Source organism: Drosophila mojavensis, unplaced genomic scaffold, assembly GCF_018153725.1.
Source record: "Drosophila mojavensis isolate 15081-1352.22 unplaced genomic scaffold, ASM1815372v1 contig_36, whole genome shotgun sequence".
NCBI lineage: Eukaryota > Metazoa > Arthropoda > Insecta > Diptera > Drosophilidae > Drosophila > Drosophila mojavensis.
In genome coordinates, this window is record NW_025318858.1 from 11186971 (window position 1) to 11204237 (window position 17267).

At 37.7% G+C, this 17267-nt stretch overlaps 3 protein-coding genes and 1 long non-coding RNA gene across 13 annotated transcripts in view; 2 read left to right on the forward strand and 2 right to left on the reverse strand.

Annotated features, from left to right (window-relative positions):
* Positions 1-6849, forward strand: part of LOC6576543 (protein WBSCR14 homolog) — a 34949-nt gene extending 28100 nt beyond the window's left edge. For all 4 annotated transcript variants that reach the window (XM_032728684.2, XM_032728685.2, XM_032728686.2 and 1 more), the window contains 7 exons: positions 2287-2416; positions 2588-2674; positions 2737-4269; positions 4812-5460; positions 5519-5642; positions 6216-6345; positions 6411-6849. In XM_032728684.2, coding sequence (XP_032584575.1) covers positions 2287-2416; positions 2588-2674; positions 2737-4269; positions 4812-5460; positions 5519-5642; positions 6216-6345; positions 6411-6544 — 2787 coding nt within the window. In that variant the 3' untranslated portion in view covers positions 6545-6849. The remainder of the gene's footprint in view (positions 1-2286; positions 2417-2587; positions 2675-2736; positions 4270-4811; positions 5461-5518; positions 5643-6215; positions 6346-6410) is intronic.
* Positions 6850-7310: 461 nt separating this feature from the next.
* Positions 7311-9713, reverse strand: LOC116803846. Of its 2 annotated transcripts, none has more exons than XR_004363852.2 (3): positions 9195-9713; positions 7537-7822; positions 7311-7471 (listed from the first exon to the last, which is right to left on the reverse strand). It is a non-coding gene; the product is annotated as an uncharacterized LOC116803846 (long non-coding RNA). The 2 variants fall into 2 exon arrangements; XR_004363851.2 differs by having other exon boundaries at positions 9190-9713.
* A 264-nt stretch (positions 9714-9977) lies between these two features.
* Positions 9978-11664, forward strand: LOC6576545 (probable cytochrome P450 6t1). Its single transcript, XM_002002498.4, has 3 exons — positions 9978-11231; positions 11285-11425; positions 11487-11664. The coding sequence occupies exons 1-3, from the start codon at positions 9978-9980 to the stop codon at positions 11625-11627; spliced, it is 1536 nt and encodes a 511-aa protein (XP_002002534.1). The 3' UTR covers positions 11628-11664.
* Positions 11665-13008: 1344 nt separating this feature from the next.
* LOC6576546 (protein FAM102B) overlaps positions 13009-17267 on the reverse strand; it is a 64388-nt gene continuing 60129 nt past the window's right edge. For 4 of the 6 annotated variants that reach the window (XM_044008625.1, XM_032728689.2, XM_015165238.3 and 1 more), the window contains 2 exons: positions 13819-14024; positions 13009-13756 (listed from right to left, as the gene is read on the reverse strand). In XM_044008625.1, coding sequence (XP_043864560.1) covers positions 13638-13756; positions 13819-14024 — 325 coding nt within the window. In that variant the 3' untranslated portion in view covers positions 13009-13637. Of the gene's footprint in view, positions 13757-13818; positions 14025-15575; positions 16179-17267 lie in introns of all 6 variants that reach the window. The other 2 variants (XM_015165235.3, XM_032728691.2) reach the window with 1 other exon arrangement.

Sequence of the window (17267 nt, forward strand, 5' to 3'; positions counted from 1 at the left end):
GCAGCTGCCTTTTAGTATATAATGTCTCGAGACTGTGGAGTAGTCCAAGTTGTTTAAGCCCAAGTAGCGCTGATAATGCAAGAACTTCAAGAGACGCATTTTGATTTTATATTTTGTTTCCAGCACACGCGTTGCTTGTCAGACTATAATTCGTTAACTGAATGGGAATTTTGAGAAATTGTTGCATAAATAAACTTTTATTTAAAATTTTTATATCAACTGAAAGGAAATTTGAATGGCAGAAGGGTTTTATCTTTTGGTTTTTAATTACAGTTTTTGAATAAATTGGACACGGTATGCTAATACCATCAGATACGCATTTCATTTAACTAAATAACATTTTAATATCCTCGTGAAATTTTACAGCAGATACCACTTTTTAATTACAATTAATTCGATTAGATTAAAAATAACAAGTAAGAAGACTCTAGTCGAGACTGCTCGACTAGGAGATACCCTGAACCCTCTAATCTGATATTCTAATCAGTCTGCACTTCTTTTCGACAAACATACATACACACACACGTATTAGAATGCGCTCTGCTAACTGCGCTTGGGCTGCGCTGCAGTGTAGGTAACATTATAAGAATTTATTTGTTGAATAATTTAATTTCTATACGTACAATCTTAATGAAAGTTTCAGGGCGTAATTATATGGTGAAAATGTATGTACATTCCAAAGCACATGTCTCTAATACTTGAAATACGCCTTTTACAAAGGTGATGGTGAGGGGGTGGATATAGGGGTGGGGGTACATTACAGCAAAAATCGAAATTATATAAAATACATAAAAGTCTACATTTAAAATTTGCAAGCTCTAGCTCTAAAGGTGTAGGAGATATAATTAAATAACTAGCTTTCGATAAGGTTTTTTATCGATAATAAAATATCGGGAGTAGTTATCGATATATAAAGAAAAACTTGATATGCGCGTGATATACACGGACCTAGGAAAAAAATTTCAAGTCTCTAGCTCTTATATCTTCTGAGATCGACGCGTTCATACATACGGACGGACGGACGGACGGACGGACGGACAGACAGACGGACAGGGCCAAATCGACTTAGCTCGTCGCCCTGATCAAGAATATATATACTTTGTGGGGTCTGCCGCGCCTCCTTCTGCCTGTTACATACTTTTAACAAAACCATTATACCCTGATTTTCCATTTTCAATGGGTTCAGGGTATAAAAATACTAAAGCGAATGATTTCACAATTAATAGAGTAAAAGAAACAAATAATATGAAATATACAAATAAAATAAAAACAAGTAAGAAGACTCTAGTCGAGACTGCTCGACTAGGAGATACCCTGAACCCTCTAATCTGATATTCTAATCAGTCTGCACTTCTTTTCGACACACATACATACACACACACGTATTAGAATGCGCTCTGCTAACTGCGCTTGGGTTGCGCTGTAGTGTAGTAACATTATAAGAATTTATTTGTTGAATAATTTAATTTCTAGATGTACAATCTTAATGAAAGTTTCAGGGCGTAATTATATGGTGAAAATGTATGTACATTCCAAAGCACATGTCTCTAGTACTTGAAATACGCCTTTTACAAAGGTGATGGTGAGGGGGTGGATATAGGGGGTGGGGGGTAAAATACAACAAAAATCGAAATTATATAAAATACATATAAGTCTACATTTAAAATTTGCAAGCTCTAGCTCTAAAGGTGTAAGAGATATAATTAAATAACTAGCTTTCGATAAGGTTTTTGATCGATAATAAAATATCGGGAGTAGTTATCGATATATAAAGAAAAACTTGATATGCGCGTGATATACACGGACCTAGGAAAAAAAATTTCAAGTCTCTAGCTCTTATATCTTCTGAAATCGACGCGTTCATACATACGGACGGACGGACGGACGGACGGACGGACGGACGGACGGACGGACAGACAGACGGACAGGGCCAAATCGACTTAGCTCGTCGCCCTGATCAAGAATATATATACTTTGTGGGGTCTGCCACGCCTCCTTCTGCCTGTTACATACTTTTAACAAAACCATTATACCCTGATTTCCCATTTTCAATGGGTTCAGGGCATAAAAAGAATCGCTTTGGAAAAATATGTATAAAATATTAAACAAATCCATAATATTTCAATAATAATAATAATATATATCATATTACTTATTATAATTATTATAATATACAAATTTAATTTTTAAATTTTTTTTATATTTATTATGATATACTTGTGTAAAATATTTTAGATACATACTCAATGAATTCATTCTCATAATTTTAAACTTTACTTTTAACAGAAAAGTGAATTGGACTTTTTGGAATGGTCTCCGCTAAACGATAGAAACTTAATGCCAGAGGACTGGACAACGGACACATTGTTCTCGGCAATAAATGGACCATTTCCATTCCCAGATTCCAGAGAGATCGGTAAGCATTGAGTGTACTCAATTTAAATATTGACATATATAATTATTTATATCAAGCCGAAGGCCTTAGTAGCCAGCGCTTTAGTTGTTAAGTTAGCTTACAATTTTAATTACAGTTAACTGTTATAAATAAAATAAATAAATAATTATTTATATATTTCATAATTTTCAGCACGCGGTGCAGGCATTGCGGATTTTATACAGCCAAGTCTGGGGCCATTGCAGCCGAATTTAGATGATATCGATCTTACCCTGTCAGGTATATAGAATTTATATAATTATTTATTAATTTAGAGAGATAATGATAATTTCTTCGCTTAGATTTGCTCACTACAACCGGCTCACGCTTGCCACCCGTGCCCGAGGAGGGCACCGATGCGGAGATGCTCAAGAACGACGACTATTGCCTGCAGGCGATCGTAGGTGCTCCGCACACGCTCTACAGCAACGACAACATGATGGAGGTGGTGGCCAGCAACAGTGGCGGCGGCAGTGCTCAAGTGGATGCCAATATGTTGGAGCTGAATACGCCCATTGGCAACATGCCTTACGGCGACATTGAGCAACAGTTTGTGTCGACGCGCCAGCAAGCTATCAGCGATACGCAGCAGCAACATTTGCTGAACGATAGTCAGCCGACACGTCTGCATGCGGGCAAACATTTTGGCGCGATCGGCGGCAGTGATAGCAGCAGTCGTTGCTCCCCCAACGACAGCTTCTCCAGCAAGAGCGTCATCAACGGGCGCATCGCCAAGAATACGCAGCGTCTCATACGACGCGAGCCGCACAACTATGATAAGGCGCAGCCGACGCTGCATCAGACGACAATTTATCAGCAGCTGCTGGCCGAGCAGCAAAAGAATCAACAGCAGCAACAACAACAACAACAGCAGCAGCATTTGAGTGGTGGTGCCGTATTGCAGCCATTTCAGACGCCCCAAGAGCAACAGCAGCAACAGCAACTGTTGCAGCAACAACAACAACAACAGCAGCAACAGCCGCGCTTGCTCTTTCCCACACAGCAACAGCAACAAAACGCTTACAATACGCAAAGTTTCTTAAGTACCTATGCAGACGGTTATCAGCAGCAACAGCAACAGCAACAGCAGCAGCAGCAACAGTTGCCCACACAACAGCAGCAGCAGCAGCTCAGCGTCAAGGTGGAACCACATCAAACAGATGTTATGTCTTTGCTGAACGACAGCTCCTACAACTCCATTAGCTACAAGCCATATCCGCAGTTTAAGAAGTCCGCATCCACGGGCACGTTTTTGAACGTGCCACGCGTCTCCCAGCAGCAGCAGCAACAGTCGCAACAACAAACCTACATGCAACAGGAACAGCAATTGCAAATGCAACAGTCGCTGCCTTTGAGCCTGGGACTAAGTCCGCAGCAAATCATGCAGCTAACACGCCAGCAACAGGCAGCCAACACACAACAACAGCAACAACAACAACAGCAGCAGCAACAACATATGCAGCTGCAACAACAAACTGTCTCCAGTCTGCTGCTGCCCCAGCAACCCGCTGTCAGCCTCTTGCCCAAGGAGATGCATCGCTCCAATAGCTTGCCGCTGAATGTGTCGCTGCCCAAGCCCCTTCATCACGAGCAGCAGCAACAGCAACAGCAGCAACAGTTCATCGTGCCCAAGTATCACGTGAAGGGCAAATCCCGTGTGCGCAGCAATTCGATGCATCAACAGCATACGGTTGTCGCTGCCGGCGGTGGCTCACCCGTCAACAATGGCCACGCCAGCAGCAGCAGCAGCAGCAACTTGCTGATTACACAGCAAATGCAACAGGCCACCAGCGATCCAATGCTCAACAGCACACTCGCCCAGCTCCTGACCTCAAGTTAGTTGACAACATACAAATTATGTACAAATTATGTATGAGACGGTTTAGATATATGCTGAACCCAGCATGTATGAACGCGTCAATCTCAGGATCTATAAGCTAAAGTATTGAAATTTTGTAGGATCCTGTAAAGCATTAATTATTCCCGATTTAATGTCATGGATTAAAAACCTTATCTAAATTCAGCTATTAAATAGTAGTATATTAAGAATAGTTCATGTATGTATATACATTTTTACATTTCCAAATTTTGGCCTGATGGTTTTGAAATTTTATCCTTTTACTATTCTATTTAAATTTTCTTCAGGCCCAGTAGTTTTAGGGTACAAATAGGTCGCATTTTTTCTCTTTATATAATATAGTATTGAAGAATATCTTTTTTCAAATTTACGGCATCGATGTCGATTCGTTAAATATTTGATTTCATTTAGTTCGATTAGGAACTATACAGATTTATTTATTTATATATTATTCTTCATTACAGACTTATATACTCTCTAAAGCTAAATTTCGAAATATCTTTTCTCTTCTCTCACCAGATACACGCTTGCAGGCAGCCGTGGCCAGTAAAACGCAACAGTCCAATTCTTCCACCAATGCCATAGTTAGCAACAGCAACAGCAGCAGTAACAACAACAACAACAACAACCAGCAGCAGCAGCAACAGCAACAGCAAACGCTATATGTGAACAATGCAGCAACATCGCCAATGTCTGTGCCGGTGCCAGCGCAACAACATTCACCAAAGAAGTCCGCCTCGTTGCCGCTGTCGATTGCTGCGCCTGCACTGCACAGTCCGCCCATGGCGAAGATGCTCAGCTTTGGTGGCCAGGGGGGCAATAGTCTGGGTAGTAATTTGAGCCTATCGCCGGACTCGCCGTTCCACGATTCGCAAGACTCGCCGCTGTCGCCGACGACCAGCCTGAAGTATCAGCCGCGAGATACGCAACGTCGCGCCGGCCACATTCATGCCGAGCAGAAGCGGCGCTATAACATCAAAAATGGCTTCGATACACTGCACGCGCTCATCCCGCAGCTGCAGCAGAACCCCAATGCCAAGCTGAGCAAGGCGGCGATGCTGCAAAAGGGCGCCGATCACATCAAACAGCTACGGCAGGAGCGCAACGTGCTCAAGGATAAAATCGAAGCGTTGCGCATGGAGCGCGATGCACTGAATAACTCCCTGATGTAGGTCGACACATTTCACTTACTTAACTTGGCTAATTGGAGTATTTTCTATTTATAGGCACCTGCACTCGGTGCTGCCGGCGAATGGAGCGCCTGTGACGCGGCAGGGCACGGAGAATGTGCGGCAGCTATATGAGTTCCATGTGCGGTACCACACGATGATCGATTGGAAGTTTTGGATTGTAAGTGGGAATGAGAGGGCGTCATGCATATAAGGAAGGATAAGGAATAGGTTTATAATAGAACAGTATATTCATTGTGCTACTCAAATTGTTTTTGTAGATTTAAGGCACTCTAAACACATTTGAGATTTTACAGCTGGTATTTTGATTTTACAATTAGTCTTGAGTGGCACTAGAAATCATAATGGAGGAGTATTAGACTACTTTTTAAACGAATATGTTTATAATTGAAAATAATAATACAAAGATATTTTGCATGTATTTTTTAAGGTACACCATTTATACTAATTTAAGCAAATTTATGAGACTGTTGAGGGTACTACTTATCTACTTGTCCTTCTGAGTCTGTTCACGTAAACCACGAGGTTTAGAGACTTGAAATTTTCAATACGTACTCGGGTTTATAAAAAAAAAAAAAAGATAATATTCTAGGCGGTTTTATCATTGCTTTGCAATCGATAAAATCTTTGTTTTCAATATCTTACACACACCTTTTATGATGTATAGGTCTGCATAACAACAAATATTTCTCAAATTGTTAAATTGATATTTAAAACACATTTTACTTTTTAGCTGGGTCTCATTCTGGAACCTTTGTTGGCCTCTTACACCTCGACCGTTTCCAGCGCCAGTTTGGATGAGCTGCGTCGCACCGCTTTCCTCTGGGTGGATCAGCACTGTTCGCTCATAGATCTGCGACCTGGTGAGTATATCTTATTACAAAAACAAGAAAGAAAGTATTTCTTAACTTCTATTTCTGACTTTCAGCTGTTACGAACAAATTAAAGTACCTATCGATGCACACAGATATTGTGTCGGATCCACCCAGTACCTTGCAGGAGGAAGTGGCGAAGGCTCTGCACAATACCAGCGGACAGCATCCCAATCTGCATGGCTCCTAACCGTTGTTGCTGCTCGTGATATGAATTTAACCCAATTGCTACAACAAGTCCAATGTCAATGCAAAATGTTCGTCCTGCTGGGGGCAGCCACGTTCCACAGTCAGCAGCTAAAAATTGTACAAAATGCCTCGTGCTGGGGCAGATTCATTGTATATGTGTGCATGAAACAGATGCACCATCAGCCACCAGCAGATGTAGATGCAGCCTTAGCTGCATCGACAGCTGGCGCTAGGCTAAGCAGCGTGTAGTGCCTAAAATTCTATGACTTAAGTGTAAAATAAACGATTTTACAATTTTTTCAAAAATATTATGAGTGCATTATTCCAAAATCCACAGGCGCGAAGCTACTTAGAGGAACCTAAGCTGAGCCTTTGGCATTTAAAGTGACTGCTTTTCTTGTATATTAGAGAGGAAGGTAATTATTGTAGCTGTATTGGTAAAATGGTATCAACATTGAAAATGGATTCGTTTCGGAATAGGACAGGATTGTAATATCTCTAAGTTAGACAATCATCAGCATCAAGTATTGCGGTACCAGTTTCAAATAAGTGTTTATATAGCTATATATTTAAATATAATATATATATAAAATATTTTCACTAATATCGGAATCGTCGATATTGTGAGTTAAAAATGTTAATTCTGATAATGATATTTAAATTGTGAAATAAGCTAAACAAATTTTATTATTTAAAGCAATCCTTTATTATTAGTTAGATTACATGAATAATACAAAAGAAATATGAAAATCGCTACGTTAGCTTAGTTATCAACATTGCAATAATATTATATTCGCTTTACTATAGCTATTCTTTTGGTCTTATCATCATTTGGGCGAAATTAAGTGAGTTGTTTGTCCAGCTAAACCAATTTACGCCCCACTGTTCGTACATGTGATGTTCTGGTCTGTAAATTCCATTCAAATTACTGAAAATAGGAGAAAGAACAAGTCATTTACTCTTGGAGATGGGTGTTTAAATTCATTTCGTTACCATTCACTGCATTTGTCGAACCACCATCCAGAATGCAACCATTCTGCGCAGTTTCAAGTTCCCCAATTATCGTGATCCGCATCGGATGTTGAGAATCGCATATTTAGATGATGGACCATTGCATCGCCTGCGTCTCCAGAATACTCTCCCAAACCCAGTTTGATAGTCCTTCATAGTTCTCTCAAACTTTTCGAAACGGTAGAAACCCGGATTTTGTGTCAGGTTGGAACATTACCTCCAAAAGCTAGACTTGTTCTGAAATTTCCGGACGGAATTTCCTTGAAAGCTGTAGAACGGTGGACAAAAATTTAGAATTGCCTTTGAACAAAAAAGCCCACAAGAAGTGCTTTATTTGTTTTCCTGTTTAACTTATTTTCATTATAAATTACATTGGATAAAATAATATTAAGAAAAATAAATAAATTAATAAATTGAAAAAAAAAAACAAATTTTTTTTTACTCTTTATCTTAATGGGGTCATCAGTCATTTACAGTCATTTCCAATCAGATTAATTAAAAAGTCATCGTTACCAGCGAAACGAAAGAGTCGGGAGGGCGACAGACGGCGCTCGGTAAATCCGATTTGGTCTCGAATCTGCCCGAAAATCGGACTGAAATACCAGGCGAACAGAAGTGAGGAGCAGCGTAAAATATGTTAAGCAAGATTGCTATGTTAACTAACAGAGTGGAACCTAAGCTTGCTGTTAATGGAGAGAGCATTTAATTTGAGTTGCTTTAAGTCGTTCGCTCAGCGGCTGTTAAATTACGTTGCTAAGCTCACATAAAGCTGCAGGTCACAGAGGAGGCATCAGACATTTTCAATTTGTATTTTGTCGGGATTCGAAGCATTATATTTACCAAGACTATAATTGCATTACACATAAATGTTAGAATCCACTTAACATTATTGATAAGCTGATAAAATAATTATACATTTTACAGACCATATAAAATTCAATTCAAATAACAACAAACAAAAATAAATAAATATATATATATATATATATATCAATATTTTTATTAATAAATAATTATATAACTTTACATCTGATCTATATTTTTACAAATTTGAAATTTCATATAATCAAAGCAAAATTAGCGAACAACTGCAATATAACATTAAATCAATCGGCGCTCAATTAACATTACTGCACCTCATTGATCCAAACGTCACCTTATTCGTCTATTTGCTCATTTGTTATTGCTCATTGTGAATCGCACAACAAACTGTGCTACATATTAGTCTATGTGCAATTATGAAGCATTGAAGAAAGCTTTCAGCAGTCATTCCATTAATGCGCTCAGCAGCACCTGCTCAATTATGAATCAAGCGACGTCTTACACCTTCTGCTCACTTACTTGTGGATTTTCTAAGTGTTCTCGCTCTCAAAATTCAAACTGCAGTCGTGTACATATGTATGTGTGTGTGCACCTTTCAAATCAGGCTTAACGGTTAGGAGAGAGCTTTAGCTCTACTTATGTATTTATTAATATGTGGGTGTTTACTGAATATTTATTAAAAATTTCCAGCAGGCATTAAAAAACACTGTTAAAGAGTTTAATTAATTTTATATTCGATTACTTAGATAAAAATCTCTATTTGTACATGTCGAACGACATATATACATTATTAACAAATATTAATACACATACATTACATTTTGTTTTTTTATTTGTATTCCTATCAGCTCCTATCAGTTCAGACAACAAACGGAACAAACCATTGTGAGAGAAACTCAGCGAACAACTAAGTTCAGGGAATTGTAGACAGCCTTTGCAAAGTCGGCATTCATTTAAATACTAATACAAATGAAATCATTTATTATAAATGCTTCTCACGCTTACACATACATACATCAACACAAATGCAAAAACAATTGGCATACATCTTTATCAGCCCTCCCGCTCTCACAAAATAGTGCTAAAAACTCAATAGCCGAGCCGAACTGTTATAAAAACATTGAGCTTGGCATCCACAACAACATTTAGCTTAACTATCAACTATGATCCACTGCGCTCTGCGTCTTTTGTGAATTTTACTGTTTTTGCACAGCCGACAAAAATGTCGTATTCAACTTACATGAAGATATTCATCGAATAAGTTATTTGCTTACGCAAAAGATTTATAAAAATGCATGTCATTCATAATTTCAGTCTCACGGCTGTCGGCTGTGCATGCGTATGTACATATGTATGTACTCAATGTAATTAGAACAGAAAAATGAGAGAGGAAGACAATGCGAAAATGGAGTGCAAAGTGAATAGGCTCTTATCTGTTAATCACTCTATCTCTCTCCCTCTATCTACATATGTATCTGTGTGTCTGCTCATCTCTCTCGCTCTCTCTCGCTCCTGCTCTCGCACTGCAGTTACATTTCAAGTGCATTTATATTGCACACAGGGCAATTTAGCTAGTTCAGTTGACTCTTGATTGTTGCGGAATGTTCATCTTAGGGCTGTTGCTACTGCTGCTGCTCGCCTGGATCTGGCAGCGCTGGCACTTCGGTTACTGGCAGCGCCTGGGCGTACCTCAAACGCCCGCCACGCCCTTTGTGGGCAATGTCTGGCGCCTGCTGCGCGGCTGCTGTTGCTTTGGCGATCAGTTTCGCGAGCTGTACGAGAGCGCCGCTGCCAAAGGTGAGGCCTATGTGGGCATCCATGTGCTGCACAACCATGCGCTGCTGCTGCGTGAGCCGGCGCTAATCAAGCGCATTCTCGTCGAGGACTTTGCGCAGTTCTCGAGTCGTTTCGAGACTACAGACGCCATCGGCGACACGATGGGCTCCCAGAATCTGTTCTTCTCCAAGTACGAAATGTGGCGCGAGACGCACAAGATATTTGCGCCCTTCTTTGCTGCGGGCAAAGTGCGAAACATGTTCGGACTGCTGCAGCAGATTGGCCAGCAGTTGGAGCAGCATATGGCCAGGCAGTTGGCAGCATCGGGCTCATTGGCGACCGCATTCGAGCTGGAAGTGAAGCAGTTGAGCGCGCTCTTCAGCACGGATATAATTGCTTCGTTGGCTTTTGGGCTGGATGCCAACTGCCTGCAGCAGCCGGACGCCGAGTTTCGCCGCATGTGCATCGAGGTGAATGAACCGCGGCCGAAGCGCCTCTTGCATCTCTTTACCATGTTCTTCTTCCCTCGCTGCTCGCGCCAACTACGCACACATCTCTATTCGGAGGAGTACGAACGCTTCATGCGCAAGTCTATGAACTGGGTGATGGAGCAGCGGGCGGCTAGTGGCGAGCAGCGTCACGATCTGATTGACATATTCCTGCAGCTGCAGCGCAACCAGCCGCCGGAGAGCGTAGTGCATCGACGTGACTTCTATGTGGCCCAGGCGGCATTCCTGCTGCTGGCCGGCTTCGACACCTCCTCCTCGACCATAACCTTCGCACTTTACGAGCTGGCCCGCCAGCCGGCCATACAGCAGCGTCTTCGGCAAGAGTTGGCAGCGGCGCTGCTGGGCTGCGTCTCTGGCCACCTAGACTATGAGACGCTCAGCGGTTTGCCCTATTTGCGGCAGGTGGTGGACGAGGTCTTGCGTTTGTATCCGCCCACAGCATTTCTGGATCGTTGCTGTAACGCCAAGGCGGGCTACGATTTGTCCGCTTGGGGTAGAGGCAAACCCCTGCGCTTGCCACCAGGCACGCCCGTCTACATCTCTGTGCTGGGACTGCATCGCGATGAGCAGGTGAGAGGGCAACAGTTGAGCTTAAGCATTATTTAAAGCGCTGGCTTTTGCAGTATTGGCCGCAACCGCTGAAATTTGATCCGGAGCGTTTTGCGCCGGAGCAGCGAGCCCAGCATCAGCCCATGACGTATTTGCCCTTTGGCGCTGGTCCGCGTGGCTGTCTGGGCACCATGCTTGGCCTGCTGGAGATCAAGGTGGGCTTAGTTCGGTTTCATTTCATATTCACATGAACTTACCTATTTTTTAAATCAACAGGTGGGTCTGTTTTACATACTGAAGAACTATCGCGTGGAGAGTTGTCCGCGGACACTGCCGGAAATGAAGTTCGATGCGAAATCCTTTGTCCTGACAGCTGCGGGCGGCACCTATTTACGCTTCATCCACGAACCGCTATGAAAAGAGGAGCTAAACAATAAATTTACTTTTTTCTATATTTTTATTTTTGAATTTTCACTTTATTAGGGTAATTGTTTTTCACATATTTTTATTTAATGTATTTTTTTTTTTAATTTTTCTTGTTTGTTTTTAGCCTAAGATCAGCTCAAAAATGTTCACAAAATTTGTCAGTTGGGCTAACCAAATATTGTTGGCCATAATAAATATGGCTAATCTACCATTTAGACTATAGACTGCATTTATTGGCGGGCTTATCAGTATATGTAATTGAAGTCTTAAATGAAGTGCATTGATAAGAAAATGAAATTGAACTAAGGCAAAGAAATTGAATTTTTCAGTTTGGGTAAAGAAACACAGTTTTATGACTGCGACTTTTAGCCATATATTAAATGTTACCGACAATATTTGGATAGCTTGACAATCAACCATAAATATGTTGTGTCTATTTGTTTTTCTTGTTTTCCTTCTTTTATTTATATTTATTTATCATATACAATTTAAAAAACTAGCTCTCGAGCTACCTGGCTTATATATTTTCACTTTTTACAAATTATCAAAAACATAACTAAAGCAATTTTACACACTCATTATGAATGAACTAAGAGCTAAGCTAACAACTAATTGCATTTTGTTTTTTCTCATTTGAATTATACATAAATATAATATATTAACACAAAATTGTATTTGTATTTGTATTTTATTTTTATACATAAACGTTTTCACTTTTCTTTTGTTGCGGAGAATCGAAATTGAATAAAAATTGTTGATTTTTCAATTCAATAAAAATTTTTGTTTCAAAAGCAAGACGCAAAATGCAAAGTTTACTGTTGCGTTGAAATTGTAAAAAAAAAGTATGCATTAATATACTTTGTGAATTTTCAACTGCTACGCAAACAAATTTTGTGATTTAAATTCATCAGAATTATGTTTACTATTTTTGTATATATTTTTATTTTATTTTTTTTTTCAATATATTTTAGCAGTTTTCAAAAGGAAGCAGCATTTATTATGGCATATGTATGTATATATAGCGGAAGGTTGTATTTTCGGTTTTTTAATTTCAACTCCTTATCATTTGTATATATGTATAATTATATATATGTATGTGTGTGTGGCAAGCAAATTTGCATTTTGTTTTGTTGCAATGACAGCTTTTGATTTTCTGTATTTGAGTTGTTTTTTTTTTTTTTTTTTATTGGAAGCAATAAATTAAATATTGTTTTTGTATTTTGTTGAAATTTCGAATTTTTTCTAACAATATTTTAAATTTCTATTAACATTCAAAGTGCAAGCATTTAAGTGGTTAATTTGAAAGTTTGAAAATTTCTTTTATATTTGGTTTTTCTCTTCTTCACACAATATACAATAAAATTTTTGTTAATTTTTTTTTTTTGCTTAGTTGCTTTACTTTGACTTTGGAAGTGTGTTGGAGGCTCGTAATTAAGAGAGTTAAGCAAGGCAATAAAAATAAATAAAATGTGCAAATACAAAATTATTGTAAAATTTATGTATGCCAAATGTTTGTATTTCTTAAAAAGGTCCAAAACACTTCCAGAAGCGCTAACAGCGACAAAATGTTAATTAACATAAGTGAGAGCGCTGCTAATTAACATGATGCTTAGGCTGTTGCTTTTATTTTGTATTTGTTTACATTAGTTTTGTGTAACTAACGCTTAATACACACATTCATTATTACACATAACGGTATATACGCATACATATATATGTATATATAGCTAGTTACATTTAGTAGTAGTGTACTTTTGACATGACATACATTTAAATATATTGTTTATATATATATGTAGTGTATATATACTCTCACTTTTAGCTTGCTAGTAAATATCATGTAAAAATTAAATCATTACATTAACTCTTTTGTTTGTTTCTTTTTTTTTCTCACTATACTTGTATTTAAATCTGTTGTTGTTGTTGTGGGTTTTTTTTGTTTTGTTTTAGTCTTCTTAATACATTTTACGAAACACACACATTAGAATCGTGGAACTGCTACTATCTTCGATCCTGCATGACCACCTGCTTAAAGGCACCCGCCCTCACATTTGACTTGACTTCATGCCCTCCAAGCGAGGCGGTGCCATCGCGTGCTATATAGAGCTGTAATCCAGATGCTAAAACAGAGAGAGAGTGTGTCATTAATTTAGATACTAATCGGATATTAAATTCTACTCACTCTCGGCGGATTCGCCTAGCTGATCTAGTTTGGTATCCTTTAAAATCTCATCTATTAACGAATTGGGGTTGACGCGTGTCTCTTCGACACGATCCGAAACGCGTGGCCCATCATCGAGGGCGCCCTTTTTGCGTTTCTCACCGCTGGTTTTCGTGCGATCTAGAGATCCTGTTTCACTTATAACTAACGAGCCGGAACTGGGATTCCTGTGAAGCCAAAAAGGACAATACAATTAAATACATATATAGAGTAGAATATACATAGATAGTAATATAAGCTAAATAATAAATTATATATATAAACGCGGTGCGCCCTGTTTAGTTTCAAAATTGTGAATAAGCAGCGAGTTACAATATTGGGACTTAGGCAAGACAACGGACCAGTACAATTGAATGGGGCTATCAAATCTGGCCATGCCATGCAAAAAACATATGAATGTGTGTCTGTGTGTGTGTGCTTATATATACTTGGCTTAAAAGTATTTGAATACAATATTCTTTAAAAATCTGGTGCAATATGAAAACAAGCAAGCGCTGATAATTAAAAACTCGAAGCTGCACAGTAAAAATAAAACTTAGCAATAAATATATAAATATTACATGTTTCACATAATATGAAATAAAATAAAAAATATGTTTACAAACAATTTTTTGTCATTGTAAGACTCATAATTTTACACACAAGTATTTGGATTAACAAATTATTATGTTGTTTACAAATAGGACATTTATATAAGAACTGGATTAAATAATAATAATAATAATAATAATCTAGAATACTTTAATACAAAACATGCTGATAGTTGTTGTATTATATATATTTCGATTCATATTTATTATTTACCAGACTTTGGAGTGGACTAAACTTTTATTTATTTTATATTAATTTGTTTGCTAAAAACTAACGTCTGTTCCAATTTTCTTCCTTCTTTTGTACATTTCATGTATGTATAAACAAAACATGAAACCAAGTTATAAAAATATATATAAAATTTGATTAATCATATTAAAAAAAAAAAAAAAATACATATTAAAAAAAATATTTTTTTTTTTAAGAGAACGGTAAGCAATAATATATAAAGTAACTTAATATGTATATTGATATTTTGAAATATGAAAAATTATTCCTTTTGAATTTTTAATTAAATTTATATAAACAACATTAAAATAGGTATGAAAATAAAAAATATTTCCAAATTTATAACTAGAATTAGGATAATAAATAATCATAATTTGAGTGGAAAAATAGAATTATTTTCCCCACATGGTTAAAAAATGAAGATATTTTTCTATCCTTTTAGTGTTACACATACAATAATTAAAAAATAAACTTATTTGTTGAAAAAGACAAACTCTAATATCTCCCCATGAACCAAATATCAGGAAAATAAATACATATCTCTAATTCTTTCGCTCAGCAATTGTTGACTAACACATTTTTACACATTTTTATTATTAATCTTAAACCACTCTTAGCTCAATGCAGCTCTTACAACTCTCAAATAGCTAGAAACATTTATGTTTCTGCAACGGACAGACAAAATCTGCTGCCTATATATAAAAAATCGCTGCTAATAATTTCCCAGCTCTAAAAAGTGTATATAATTTATAGTTTATAGACAAAATTACATGACAACGAGTTACGAGCACAACAACAAGGTAGCATAACTTAAGGATCTAACAAATTGATACAAAGAAACAAAGAGAGGCAGGCAACTAAGTATTAAAGTTCGCTGTGCGGATAAATTGAGAACCCACATCATTGTGATGCTGGGCCGACGGATGATCTGTGTGGTGGCCAGCGGAGAGAGCGTTGCGCCCGAGACAGACATCGTGGTCGCCGAGGCTAGAGCCGATGCCTCCGCTGCCGCAGCCGATGTGGAGAGCAGCAGCGATGCAGCCGATGGATTGGAACGTATGCTGCACGCATCTGTGGGACTGGCTGCCAGCGAGCTGAGCGCATCTCCCGACATGACATTGCCAATCCTTGGACTATTGGCATGCCCATTCGGTGAGCCAATCAGCGTCTGCTGTGACGGTCCATCCACAGTATCCGGATTGCACTGAAAGGTGATGAGGGCACCGCTGCTGCTGCTGTTGCTGCCGTTCGACGAGGAGGCCGAGTGATTTGAATGGATGCTGGCTAAAGTGCCGCACGGCGAGCAGCTGCTGCCCAGTGCATAGCCATAGGATCCTCCCGATGCTCCGCCTCCAGCTCCAGCTGCAGCAGCTGCTGCTGCTGCTGCCGCCGCCGACACCGCTGTGGGCTGTCGATTGCCGCCGCTGCTGTTGTTGGCGCTGCTGTTGCAATTGTTGTTGCCGCCGCTGTCAAAGAGGCGACGTGGCACACCGCTGAAGCTTCTGCATGTTGCGCGTTGTTTTTTGTTGTTGTTTTGTTTGATTAATTCATAGACACAGTTACAGATCAAAGCGTTATGTTTTCATATATATAGATATATAAATTTATATATGGGAGAAGACAAAGGAAAAAAAAAAAACATTTGCAAAATATGCACAATAAAATGGATGAGTAATAGTAGAAAATACTTAAAGTACATCATATATTCATAAATATATTTAAATATCTGATATTAGTATATTTATATAGTATATATTCAGCAAACACGTCTAGCTTAACTCAAGAAGCATTTGAATTTTGGATTTATGTTAAGTTATTAACTCATTTAAGAGAATTTATTATATCAATGTTAGATAAGCTTTTGATTATCTGTGTAACTTTAGTGTGTGTAGCAGTGTGTGGGTGTTTCCGTGTTTCAAATAATATTTAAATTAAATATACATAATAAGATGAACATTTAAAAAAATGAAAAGAAACACAAATTGGTAATAGTTAAAAGTACTCTGAGCTCCTATCCTATCAATAACTGGTTATATTTTTTTCCCTTTTATAATTTGTTCAGGTGTAATATAATTTTTAAATCTGAATTTATAAATACTTATTTTTTTTTAGTCATTATGTATTATATACCAAGTTAACTTTTATATATAATTCCATATATAACTAATAATATAATTTTAAGTATTTTTATTTATTTTTGTTATTACTACTATTTTTTAATTATTATTTTACTGCTGTTAATTTTTATTATTATTATTATAACATTTATATATCTGTATATATATCTATAATTTTTTTTTTTTTTTTTATGTATGTATGTATATATTTTAAAATTTAATTAATATAATTTAAAACATATCCATTTTTTAAATTAAATTGTTTAATATTTTGTAAAAAATGAGGTTCAGATTTATATTATGAAATTTCTCAACTCTTTCTAGCTTTGAATTCCCTTTATATACCCCAAACCAAGCCGAAGGTTGAATAACATTAAATAATTATTCTCAAATCTTATTTAATTGTAATACAAATTATATATCTCACACTTGAAAATTTTCGCTATAATTCAGACGCAAACACTGACCTCTAAC